This window comes from Choloepus didactylus, chromosome 2, assembly GCF_015220235.1.
Source record: "Choloepus didactylus isolate mChoDid1 chromosome 2, mChoDid1.pri, whole genome shotgun sequence".
Classification (NCBI taxonomy): domain Eukaryota; kingdom Metazoa; phylum Chordata; class Mammalia; order Pilosa; family Megalonychidae; genus Choloepus; species Choloepus didactylus.
This window is the reverse complement of record NC_051308.1, coordinates 156,061,393-156,074,898: the sequence shown is the minus strand read 5'-3', so window position 1 is coordinate 156,074,898 and position 13,506 is coordinate 156,061,393. Positions and strand designations below refer to the sequence as shown.

Sequence of the window (13,506 nt, the reverse complement as noted above, 5' to 3'; positions counted from 1 at the left end):
GGGCACTCTTATGCACAATATAGATAACTCTTTTTAGGTTTTAATGAATTGAAATAGCTAGTAGTAAATACCTGAAACTATAGGTACATTGTTATACAATTGTCTTCAAGATTCAAGGGTCCTGGGTTATAGTTTGATAGTTTCAGATATTTACTGCTAGCTATTCCAAGTTATTAGAACCTAAAAAGGGTTATCTATATGTGCGTAAGAGTCCCCACCAGAGTGACCTCTCAGCCCCTTTTGGAATCTCTCAGCCACTGAAACTTATTTCATTTCATTTCACGTCCCCCTTTTGGTCAAGAAGGTGTTCTCCATCCCACGATGCCGAGTCTAGATTCCTCCCCAGAAGTCATATTCCATGTTGCCAGGGGAATTTACACCCTTGGGTGTAAATCCTTTTCCCAGCCTGCTAAAAGGATGGCTGTATGGGGCGTGTTAATTTCTCCCTTTTCACACAGCTCCACCTTCCCTGCTCCGGGACAGTTAGCTGTGGGTGGGCGAAAGGCTATTGCCCACACCTGATATTGTAGTGTATGCGCCTGTAGCTGGAAGCACTTCCCATTGCACTGGGTTTTTTGGCGTGGCTCTGGGCTGTGGCACCAGTGCCAGGCAGGAGCTTTCCCAGACCACCAGGAAGATGGCTGTAAGAGGCATGGTTATTTTCCCCTTTTGGCTCACCTGTGCCTTCCTCACTCCAAGACAGTTAGCAGTGGGTGCACAAAAGTCTATCATCCACGCCAGATATTGAGGCATACCCACAGATTGTGGGGACACCGTTTCTACTGCACTTCACTGTGTGTTTCTCACTGCCATATCCACAGCCACTTTTGGGTTTTTAAAAAAAAAAACTAGTCCAACTCTGTGCCGGGTTGTAATATTGTGTCCCCCAGAAAAAGCTATGTTCTTTGATTCAGTCTTGTGGGGGCACACATATTAGTGTTGATTAAGTTGGAACCTTTGGATTGGGTTGTGTCCATGGAGATGTGACCCACCCAACTGTAGGTGATAACTCTGATTGGATAGTTTCCATGGAGGTGTGGCCCTGCCCATTCAGCATGGGCCTTGACTAGTTTACTAGAGTGTTATATAAGCTCAGAGATAAGGAGCTCACTGCTGGAGCTGAGACAGACATTTTGAAGATGGCCGTTGGAAGCTGATGCAGACATTTTCGAGAATGCCATTTTGAAACACAAGCTGGGAGCAAGTAGACACCAGCCACGTGCCTTCCCAGCTAACAGAGGTTTTCCAGATGCCATTGGCCTTTCTCCAGTGACTGTACCCTTTGTTGATGCCTTACCTTGGACACCTTATGGCCTTAAGACTATAACTTTGTAACCAAATAAACCCTTTTCCAAAAGCCAGTCCATTTCGGGTGTTTTGCATTCCGGCAGCATTAGCAAACCAGAACAGACTCCAAACACCAACCCACGGTTTCCCTACACTGCAGCGTCGCTGCCAATCCTCCAGCAGGCTCGCTCACTCGTTTCAGAACTCAAACTCCTGGTTTCACCAAGTGCACGATCCCTGTGGGTTTAGCAGACCTTGTCCAGCCGGTGCATCACTGGAACTGGTGTTCTGGGTCACTTTCTGGCTTTTATCTAGTATTTTTCATGGAGGTGTTTTTCTACCCTGTCTCTCCTAACCACCATCTTCCAGAAGTCATCAGGTCATAAGGCTTTACTGACCAAGCAGAGGTTGGGCTTGATATCAACATGAGCAGTAGAGTTCTTTCAGGCTCTTAAGAAGAATGATCTAATGAATGGTGTTTTAGAAATATCAGTTGAGTATCGATGTGGAAAGTAGCTTGAAAGGGATAGAGACTGGATGCAAGAAAACCAACTCAAAGTTTATTGCAGTAATCTAAGCAAGAGGCCTAGGAAGAGAGTGATGGTAAAGAAAAAGGGAATGATGAAGACAGGTCAAATCTGTGAGAACCTTGCAAAAGAAAAGTCAAAAGGGCATGGTAAGTTTATTAAATGAGAAATAAAGGAAAGGGAAGAGTCAAGATAACTAAGGTTTCAAGTCTGGGAGAAGTGTCCGAGGATATTGGAACAGGAAGCCAGCTGATTTGACAATTTTAGATTCTCTAAGGATTGCTGAAGTAAAAGCCTTCTTTTTGTTTCTTCAACTCTTTACCATTCCTTAAGGAAATAATACTGAAAATTTAACATGGTTCGCTTCAAGCTTATCTTTAAAATCAGCAACAGGAGAAGCCAGAATCAAATGTTCACATTCGTGTTGACTTATACTAGTTACATCCACTGGATAATGTTTACCTAGTTTGATTAGCCAGAAACTTGAGAAATCATTACTACATATTTAACAAGGATTTGTGACTCTTTTTGTAGCACCAGATGATTGATTATGAAATATAATAAAGCTTTTTTATAAGTTCATTTTTAAATTATAACTATTAAATTCTTTCTTAATGGTATGTACCTGCTTACCTGAGAAGGAGTTGTCTACTTGGGCTTGAAACCTATTGAAGGCTTAGAATTAAAATGTTTTATATAACTCTTACCAGTAGGTTTTAAATTATTTTTCAGTCATTTTCCTTCTTTTTCCTTTATTTTCAGTCATAATTTTTAAATGCTTATTTTTTGTTTTCTTTGTTGTGACACAAATAATCATAAAACATTTTTTGTGCCAGTTTGAATGTATTATGTCCCCCAAAACACCATTATCTTTGATGTAATCTTGTGTGGGCAGATGTGTCAGTGTTGATTCGATTGTAATTCTTTGAGTGTATCCGTGGAGATGCACCCCACCCAACTGTGGGTGATGATTCTGATTGGATAATTTCCATGGAGATGTTACCCCACCCATTAAGGGTGGGTCTAAATTAAATCACTGGAGCCCTATAAATGAGCTGGCAAACAGAAGGAACTCAGTGCAACTGAGAGTGACATTTTGAAGAGGAGGTACAGCCAAGAGGGAAGCTTTGAAGAACGCACTGGAACTGAGAGAGGAGCTTCAGCTTACGGAGACATTTTGGAGACAGCTTTTGAAAGCAGACTTTTGCTTCAGATAAGCTAAGAGAGGACAAAATCCCCAAGAGCAACTAAGAGTGACATTTTTGAGGGGCTGAAGCCTAGAGAGGAATGTCCTGGGAGAAAGTCATTTTGAAAGCAGAACTCCTGAACAGACGCCAGCCATGTGCCTTCCCAGCTAACAGAGGTTTTCCAGACACCGTTGGCCCTCCTCCAATGAAGGTACCCGATTGCTGATGCGTTACCTTGGACACTTTATGGCCTTAAGACTGTAACTGTATAACCAAATAAACCCCCTTTTATGAAAGCCAATCCTTCTCTGGTGTTTTGCATTCTGGCAGTATTAGCAAACTAGAACAATTTCCCCAATATCCACATACTCTATTTTATGTAAATCAATTTATCTTCTTTCCATACAGGAGGAGAACGTCAAACATCAACATGTAATTTCAGGACATCCCTAAACAGAATGAAAATGTTGACTTCATCTTTTATTTTGTTCTGTTTCAGATTTGGTGTGAAGAAGAAGCCAATTTACATTAATGTCATCAGGGATCCTATTGAGAGGCTAGTTTCTTACTATTACTTTCTGAGATTTGGAGATGATTATAGACCAGGGTTGAGGAGGCGAAAACAAGGAGATAAAAAGGTAATGTTTTAGTTTTAATATTTTTGTAAAGATAATTGTTTATGCAATGCAATGAACAATGTGCTTTTTATTTATTACTGATTATAAATGTTCTGTGTATAATTAGTGTCTAAATTATACACAAATAGCTCATCATTTCAGAACTTAGAAATAACCATTACAACTCATGAATAGATGTGACTGCTATAAGAGCTTACAATCTAGGAACTTTACCATAAGCCTTCCCCTGATAACCTATCCTCTCAGATCCAGTTCTCAGAGTTTACACACTGTAGTTAGTCCATATTAGTGAGGCATTATAATGTTTGTCTTTTTTATTCTGGCTTATTTCACTCAACATACTGTCCTCAATGTCCATTCACCTAGTTGCATACCTCACAACTTCATTTCTTCTTGCAGCTGCTCAATATTCCATTGTATGTATATACCACAGTTCATCATTCCATTTATTGGTCAATGTACCCTTAGGTCACCTTCATCTGTTGCAAATCATGAATACTGCCACCATAAACAACAGTGTGCAATGTCCATTCATGTCCCTGCTCTCAGTTCTTCCAAATATATACTCAGTAACGGAGTTGCAGTACCATATGCTGACCCCAGAGTTAGCTTCCTGTGGAATCACTACGCTGCCCTCCAGATGGGCTGCACCATTCTACTTCCCCACCAACATTGAACATGTTGACATTCATTTGTTCTCCCTCTTTTAAAAACATTCTTATTATTTGTACATTTAATCACCATCATTGACCACTCTAGGTTTTGCTAAATTATACAATCCCAGTCTTTATTTTCTATCTATCTTTCCTTCTGGTGTCATACATGCCACTAGCCTTGCTCTAGCAACCATACTCACACTCATCTTTTTTCAGAGTATTTACAGTATTGTGCTACCATCTCACAGTATTTTGCTATCCATTTCTGGATCTATACAATCGATCCTGTTGATCCTTATGTACTCCTTCAGCATCAAATGCTCAATTTCTAACCTCTTTCTATCTCCTGATAACCTGTGTTTTCAACTTTAACTCTCAAATTGTGCTCATCAATGTTAGTTCATATCAGTGAGTCCATAGAGTATCCATCCTTTTGTTTCTGGATAATTTCACTCAATGTAATGTCTACAGTCTACCATTTTGTCTTTTGGAATTTTTATGTAATATATTTTCTTTTATTTTTCTCCCCCTCTGTCTCTTTTTACCCTTACTGATAGTCTTCATTTCTACTCTATTCTCCAAACCTCTCTCTCCTATCTTTGCCTATCTGCCTGTAGTGCTACCTTTAGTATTTTTTGTAGAGCAGGTCTCATGTTCACAAACTCTGTCAGTATCTATTTGTCTGAAAATATGTTAAACTCTCCCTTATTTCTGAAGGACAGTTTTGCCAGATACAGACTTCTTGGTTGGCAGTTTTTCTCTTTCAGTATCTTAAATATATCATGCCACTGCCTTCTCACCTGCATGGTTTCTACTGAGAAATCCACACATAGTCTAATCAAGCTTCCTTTGTACATGATGGATTGCTTTTCTCTTGCTGCTTTTAGAATTCTTTGTCTTTGAATTTGATAATCTGATTGTTAAGTGTCTTAGAGTAAGTGTGTTCAGATCTATTCTCTTTGGGATGCACTGTGCTTCTTGGATCTGCAATTTTATGTCTTTCAGAAAAGATGAGAAATTTTCAGTGTTTCTTTCCTCCATTATTGTTTCTGCCCCTTATCCCTTCTCTTCTCCTTCTGGGACACCCATGATAAATATATTTGTGTGCTTCATGTTGTCATTCAATTCCCTGAGATCCAACTCATATGTTTCCATTGTTTTCCCTATCTTTTCTTTTTTTGTGTAGGATTTCAGATGTTCTGCCTTCTAGTTTCTGAATCCTTTCTTCTGCCTCTTCATATCTGCTGTTATGTCTCCATTGTGTTTTTCATCTCTTCTATTATGCCTTTCATTCCCATAAGTTATGCCATTTTTCAAATTTTCAAGTTCTTCCTTATGTTCGCCCAATGTCTTCTTTATATCCTTTATCTCTTTTGCCATATCTTCCCTCAACTCATTGATTTTTGAATCAAACTTAGCATATTTGTTTGAGGATCTTTAATTAGTTGTTTCAACTCCTGTATCTCAGTTGAAGTGTAAGTTTGTTTCTTTGGGCTATATCTTCATTTTTTTTCTAGTGTGATTTGTAATTTTTTGTTGTCTAGACATCTGGTTTTCTTGATTACCCCAATCAGATTTTCCCAGACCAGATGGACCCAGGTCTCAGGAAGAGAGTGTAATCAGTATCAGGTTTCTCTGAGGATGGGATTCAGGAAGTTGTCAGACTTTCCTGTGAGGCTTCTAGATGCTGTGCTTTTCTTATCCTACCCAGCAGGTGGCACTTGTCAGCCCGCAGCTCCCCACTGATGTAAACAGCTGCTGTGCCTTTAATTCTGAGTAGACCCTGTCCTTGCCAGGGTTTCAGAGTGTCAGAAGCCAAGCTTGAACTCTTTCTGTGTTTCTTTCCCCCCAGACCTAGGGTCTGAGTTCTCTGGGGGAGGGCAGCCAATTGAGCTGGGCCCCACCTCCTCCTTTTTTTAGGGAAGATAAGCCCTTTAGGGATTTTTCTCCTACACTTTACTTCTTTCTTTGACTCTCTATCTTAACTCTACCCTTGCCTGGGTCAGAGCTGACAATTGAAAATGCCTGAGGCTTTCTCTAATGAGCTACTTAGAATGAAAGAAAAAAAGGGAGAGAAGAAAGAAGTCACCTTTTCAGAGCCAATTCCCACACTCCCAGTTACCAGTCAAGAACCAGAGTTGGTGCCCGGTTATATGCGCCCCTTTTCTTGAGACACAGCCCTTTTCCAGTTTACTGAGCTCATACAACTCCAAAAGCCTCTGTTTTTATTTATTTATGTTTTGTTTTGTTTTGTTTATCCCATCAGCCCTGCTTTCTCTCTGTTGGGAGAAACCTCTGGGTTCCTTTCCTGCTTGCTCGGGTTTATCTGTGCTCATATCTTGTATTCAATGGTCCAAATTTGTTAATTAAAACCTCAATTGGAGCTTGGTTGAGCTACCTTCCCTTCCTCCTAGTAGACTGCTTCTTTTTCCCACAGGGAAGTGTTCCAACTCAGCCTGCATGCCAGTGAGGAAGGGTCACCAGCTCTGCAGCTTGGGGAGCTTTACTTACAGTTCTATGCTGTGATCTCAGCCATTCCACTCATTCTAGACTGGTGTACACTGTGTGTCCAGTTACAGATGTCCCCTAACAGTTGTTCAAGACTATTTACTAGTTGTTCCTGGCTACATGCTAGTTGTTCCAGAGGACTAAATTCCACACCTCCCTATGTCACCATCTTGCCCCCACCTGTCAGCTCCATACTTTTTGCACAAATTTTGTTTCCTATATTTAGGATGCCTCTCCTTCACCCTGGAAAATCTGTTTCAACTTTGAGATCTAGCTCATATGTTACCCCTTCCTTAAGGTCTTTTCTGATACTTCTAGGCTTTTCAAGGATCCCAGAATACTCCATTAATCTCTCTCTCTCTTTTTTAAGCATTTATTTTGTGATATTTGGATTATCTGTTTACATATCTGTCTTCTCCTAAATACTGTGAACTTCATAAAGCAGGGGCTATAGCTCATTCATTGTGTTTCCCCAGTATCCAGTATAGTACGTGCCTAGTTCATTTGTAAGTACCTAGTAAATGATTAAATTAGTGATTTCTGCACCTTTTTAAACCTAAAGTATTACACAGTGGTTATGCTACGTACTTGGTATATTATGATACAAATCAACATCCAATGTGCCCCTTTGTGTATCACATGAGATAGCAGTGGTTTTTTGTTTTGTTGTACTTTTTTATATTTTCTAGAAATTACTCTTTCTTTTCTTAGTCACAGAGTTTTAGGCAGAAAGTACTGCTTAACCCAAATAGAGATTGCCAGGTGTATTATAGTTTCCTAGAGCCACTATAACAAACTACCACAAATTGTGTGGCTTAAAGCAACAGAAATTTATTTTCTTACAGTTCTCGAGGCCAGAAGTCCAAAATCAAGGTGTCAGCAGGCCCATATTCTCTCTGAAGGCTCTAGGAGAGGACCTTCCTTGCCCCTTCCTAGCTTCTGGTGGTTGCTGACAATCCACGGTATTTCTTGGCTTGTAGATGTGTCACTCCAATCTCTACCTCTGTCTTCACAGATGAAAATAGTGTGTGTATCTCTTCTCCTCTTCTTATAAGGACCCCAGTAACATTGGGGTAAGGCCCACACTAATTCAGTATGACTTCATCTTAACTTGATTACATCTGCAAAGGCCCTATTTCCAAATAAGGTCACATTCATAGGAACTAGGAGTTAGGACTTTACCATATCTTTTTGAGGTAGGCTATTCAACCCATAACATCAGCCAAACCTTTTTTCAGTGTCCACCTATCTTTTAGAATTATTTAATCTCCTAAAATATGTATATTTATGTTTTTAGGGAGATTCTACAAAATATTATAAAATCTATTGATGTAACTCTTTTGTGATCTAGTACTTTAGAATTTCTTGATTTTTATTTCTAAATTCACTCCAACTCTTACTACTTGCCTTTTCTTTTACTATGGCTCTATCATTTACACTACCTCTTACTCAGTAAATGTTAATATCCATCTATCTCTTTCAACCAAAGGGATATTAATGTTGGTAAAGAAAAGATTTGTGGTTATGTGGGTCCCTGCATCCAGTAGTTGTCACTATCAGCCCTGGACATCATGGTTTTGTGGTTGTTATCCAATGTAGTTGGAGGATAGGGTAATTATAATCCTCAATAATTAATAATATTAATAACACTAGAAGTTTATATTTATTGAGTGCTTATCATATACCAAGCACTGTTTTAAGTTCTTTATATTTATTTTTATATCAGTTAGCCTATACAGCAATCCTATGAGATGTTTGCTGTTATTGTCTCCATTTTACAGATAAGGAAACTAAGGCACAGAAAATTGAAGTATTTTGCCCAGTGTTATGCACCTAATAAACAGTGGAGCTGAAATTTAAACCCAAGCATTCTCATTCCAGAACCCACCATTTAACATCTATACTCTTTAGAAAGGAGGGAGGGAATACAACATGTTACTCCACAACTTTTATGTGAGAGATGTTCCAAAGCTGCATATTTAATACTCATGAAAAAACTCAGATATTTGGTATCATCTCCCTTTCATACTTGAAAGTTTTAGGTAGATATGCCCTCTGAAGCCTAGAATTTAAATCATTCTTCACCCTACCTGTGATAGGGTTTGGGTTTGTTTTTAATGTCATTATAGCATACGTATCAATCCACCTTGTTATTTATATATAGTATTATTGTTGTATTGCCTTAATTCTATAAGGGCAGGGCTATCTACAGATGCTTTATTAAAGTGAATAATTATTTTGCTTTGTGATAGACTGAATGGACCTTTTCAGTTTTGGAAACACATTGATGACTACACATTTTTAATAATTTGGCCTGTTTTTCATGATACAAATCTTGGTAACATTCTGAGACCTAAATGAGTTTAATGACATTAGTACTTGTTTTATTGTAAAGGATCCCTTAATATATCCTTAACTGGCAAGAGTTTTCCTTAAACTTGTATCTGTAAAGGTGATAAGGCTGCATGGCACATAACATTTCTGAAAATTTTTGGGTATTTGATAATAATGGGGATTCAAGGGTGGCCATAATGATGTTGGAAATACCTTTCAATGGCGTTTATTCTCAAAATGTCTAGATAGCTTCATTTCCATGAAACTGCTTATTATTTGCACCTCAAGTGATACCTTGAAGCATATTAGACAATATTCAATATAGCACTCATGGCAACTATTATGTTTCAAACATAGTATTCCAATAATCTGAACGGATTTCTGGTTCCACTCTCAAACAATAATTTCAGACACGTTTCAGATATAGGTACTGTACTTATAATAGTTTTCAGTTGATCTTGTAAGGAACAAAAGATTTGTTTTATTTGGGAGATTGAGATTTCAAATACTCTGTTTTTCATATACTAGAACTAAATAAAGACTTATTTAATTTAATCTCTGCCTAGTACCTGGAAAATCAGGATATTAAGTAATCTAAGGGTCAACATTAAAGAACTGTGTAGATTAAATCAGTGGTTCTCAAACATTTTAGCCTTAGAACCCCTTTTTTACGCTTTTTTTAAATTCATTTTTATTGAGATATATTCACATACCATGCAGTCATACAAAGTGTACATTCAGTTGTTCACAGTACCATTATATAGATGTGCGTTCATCACCAAAATTAATTTTTGAACATTTTCATTACAACACACCACACACAAAAATAATGAGTAAAAATTAAAGTAAAAAAGAACAATTAAAGTAAAAAAGAACACTGGGTGCCTTTTTTTTTGCCCCCATTTTTCTACTCATTCATCCATACTCTGGACAAAGGGGAGTGTGGTCCATATGGCTTACCCAATCACATTGCTACATTTTTATACAATCGCCTTCAAGATTCATGGGTTCTGGGTTGTAGTTGATAGTTTCAGGTATTTACTGCTAGCTATTCCAATTCATTAGAACCTAAAAAGGGTTGTCTATATTGTGCCTAAGAGTGCCCACCAGAGTGACCTCTCGGCTCCTTTTGGAATCTCTCTGCCACTGAAGCTTATTTCATTTCCTTTCACATCCCCCTTTTGGTCAAGAAGATGTTCTCCATCCCACGATGCCTGCTGGGTCTAGCTTCCTCCCTCCACGTTGCCAGGGAGATTCACTCCCCTGGGTGTCAGATTCCACATAGGCGGGAGGGCAGTGATTTCACCTGCCAAGTTGGCTTAGCTAGAGAGAGGGGGCTACATCTGAGCAACAAAGAGGCATTTGGGAGGAGGCTCTTAGGCACAATTATAGGCAGGCCTAGCCTCTCCTTTGCAGCAACAGTCTTGCCAAGGGCAAGTCCTGTGGTAGAGGGCTCAGCCCATCAAACTACCAGTCCCCTATGTCTGTGAGCACATCAGCAACCATCAAAGTGGGGAGACCCAACACTCCTGAATTCTCCACCAGCTCCTCCTTTTACACTCTTAAAAATTACTGAGGTCCCCAAAGAGCTTTTGTTTTATGGGGTTATATCAGTAAATTTACTTGGGCCAGTGTTCTTTTTCTCAGCAAAAGTTCCCAGTATCTGCCTAAGTTGCTCAATCCAGAGTCACCCTTGTCCTCTTCCTTTCTAAGGTTTCTAATTGGGCCATAGGTGGTTCCTTTCACCAAAAGAGGGAAAACAAGAGGAGGAGCAAATTGTAATGGAGTTGAGGGAAGAGATGATGACTTCAGATTGGACATGACTGAATCGTATGTGTGTACTGAATCGTGTGTGTGTGTGTGTGTGTGTATAGGTGGAGGTATTCGCTGGGAATTGTACCTGAAAAAATGTTTGAACTAAATTATGGATTTGGAACTCATCAACATGAGGTGGTATTTGAAACTATGGAATTGAATGAAATTGTACTTGGCATATATAGAATATGAAAGAAGACCAATAAAAAGGAAGAAAAGAGCAGGGGTGGGGGTTGTGCTAAATATGGACCTCTGGGGAGCAACAACATTTAAGAGGTAGGCAAAGAAAGAGGAGCATGCCAAGGAGACCAAGGCCAGAAAATCAGAAAGGCAAGCCTGGAGAGTCCTTGAAATGGATGAGAAAAGAGTTTCAATTGCAAAGAGGTTAGTGAAATGAGGCTTGATAACTTCTTCTTACATTTGTCAATGGTGAGATCAGTAGCGATTCCAGGGAAAGGAGTTTAAGTGGGGTACAAAGGGTTGAAGTGTAACTGAGACAGGAGGGAAACTATTTTTGAGAAAGAAGTTTGGATTTGAAAGGAACAGAAAACATCAGGGAATGTTTCTTTAAGATGACAGACATGAGCATATTCATATAGCTGAAGAAGCAAGAGGGGGAAGATACAAAAAACTGGAGAAAAAGTGGTGAAGCAGGGTCTCTGAAAGGTGGTGAGAATGGTATTCGTAGACAGGAGGACAAAATACCTATTTAAGGTAGGGGCAGTAAGGAGCTGCAGATTCAGGTAAGCTTTTATCTAAGCAGAAAATCAAGGGAACTCCTTCTTAGCTTCAGTTTTCTATATAAAATATGAAGCAAGATCATTTGCTGAAAGAGATTTGAATGTAAATATAATTGCCATCACTATACAAGCACCAAGTATCAAATGTGTTTAATTTTTTAAATCTTTAAGAATTAAATATCTAAACTCATCTGGATGATCTAAAGAGTATTTTGATATTTTATGCTTTTAAAGTCATTTGTATCTAGTTCACAAAGAATGTATCTCTCTAATTATTGATGGTTTTTAAGTGAAAAGCTGGTCATCTCTCTTAATTTTAAAAACTTTTCATTTCTCTGGTACACTGAGCCCTTGAGTATTGCAGGAGAGGAAAAGAGTCTAAAGTTTTTGTTTGTTTTTAAGAATTCCAAGTTTTATAAGGGGCCAATGGAAGTTAACAAGGAAGCAGGAAATAGGATTGAAAACGAAAAGGTGAACTGGAAAGACATTACCTCATGGAAGTGAGGTGAGGTAGAAGAAAGGTTAAAAAGTGTTCTGAGATCTTGAGTCTGGGTTGCAAGATAAAAAATATCCCATTGCCAGAAATATTAAATATTAGGTAACACTGGAAATTCAAATGAAAATATGCAGTAGGAATTAGAAGATAGGTAAGAAGTGATAGATCTTGGGGGTACAGATTTGGAAGTTCTTTGTCTAGAAATTTTAAATGAAGCCAAGGAAGTATGGATGAATGGGCTAAGGAAGGGATGGCAAAGAAAAGATAACTGAGATAAACTTCCATACTTGGCAGAAGGACAAAAACATGCCTTCAATATTCAAAAAGGTACAGAAAGTCAACAAAAGAGGCCAAAAGGGATGTTCTAACATATAGAAAAAAATATGTTCATGGCCGAGAGACCAAGAGTTATTCAGAAAGAATAGGGTAGACAGTGGGGCCAAATGCTATGGAAGTCAAGGGGAACAAGAACAAACAAAACATTGTATTTGACTATTTGGGAGGAGAAGGATATGGGGGGAGAGACAGAAACAAAGCACATCTGTTTATTGAATGCCTACTATGAACAAGTAATTGCGGTAACTTATATATTTTTTTTTTTTTTTGACTTTTATAAAGGGGGTTTATTTGGTTACAAAGTTATAGTCTTAAGGCCTTTAAATGTCCAAAGGTAAGGCATCAACAAAGGGTACCTTCACTGGAGAAAGGCCATTGGCATCCGGAAAACCTCTGTTAGCTGGGAAGGCACGTGGCTGGCGTCTGCTTGCTCCCAGGTTGCGTTTCAAAATGACATTCTCCAAAATGTTGCTCCCCAAAATGTCACTCACATCTGCTGCAGCATCTGGGCTGTGTGTCTCTTTTTTTTTTTTTTTTTTTTTTAATCATCATTTTATTGAGAGATATTCACATACCACGCAGTCATACAAAACAAATCGTACTTTCGATTGTTTACAGTACCATTACATAGTTGTACATTCATCACCTAAATCAATCCCTGACACCTTCATTAGCGCACACACAAAAATAACAAGAATAATAATTAGAGTGAAAAAGAGCAATTGAAGTAAAAAAGAACACTGGGTACCTTTGTCTGTTTGTTTCCTTCCCCTACTTTTCTACACATCCATCCATAAACTAGACAAAGTGGAGTTTGGTCCTTATGGCATTCCCAATCCCATTGTCACCCCTCATAAGCTACATTTTTATACAACTGTCTTCGAGATTCATGGGTTCTGGGTTGTAGTTTAATAGTTTCAGGTATCCACCACCAGCTACCCCAATTCTTTAGAACCTAAAAAAGGTTGTCTAAAGTGTGCGT

General features: G+C 38.6%; 1 protein-coding gene across 3 annotated transcripts in view; it reads left to right on the top strand.

The window, feature by feature from the left end:
* HS2ST1 (heparan sulfate 2-O-sulfotransferase 1) overlaps positions 1-13,506 on the top strand; it is a 224,522-nt gene that overhangs the window by 196,108 nt on the left and 14,908 nt on the right. For all 3 annotated transcript variants that reach the window (XM_037826726.1, XM_037826724.1, XM_037826725.1), the window contains one exon: positions 3,501-3,639. In XM_037826726.1, the coding sequence (XP_037682654.1) occupies positions 3,501-3,639 (139 nt within the window). The remainder of the gene's footprint in view (positions 1-3,500; positions 3,640-13,506) is intronic.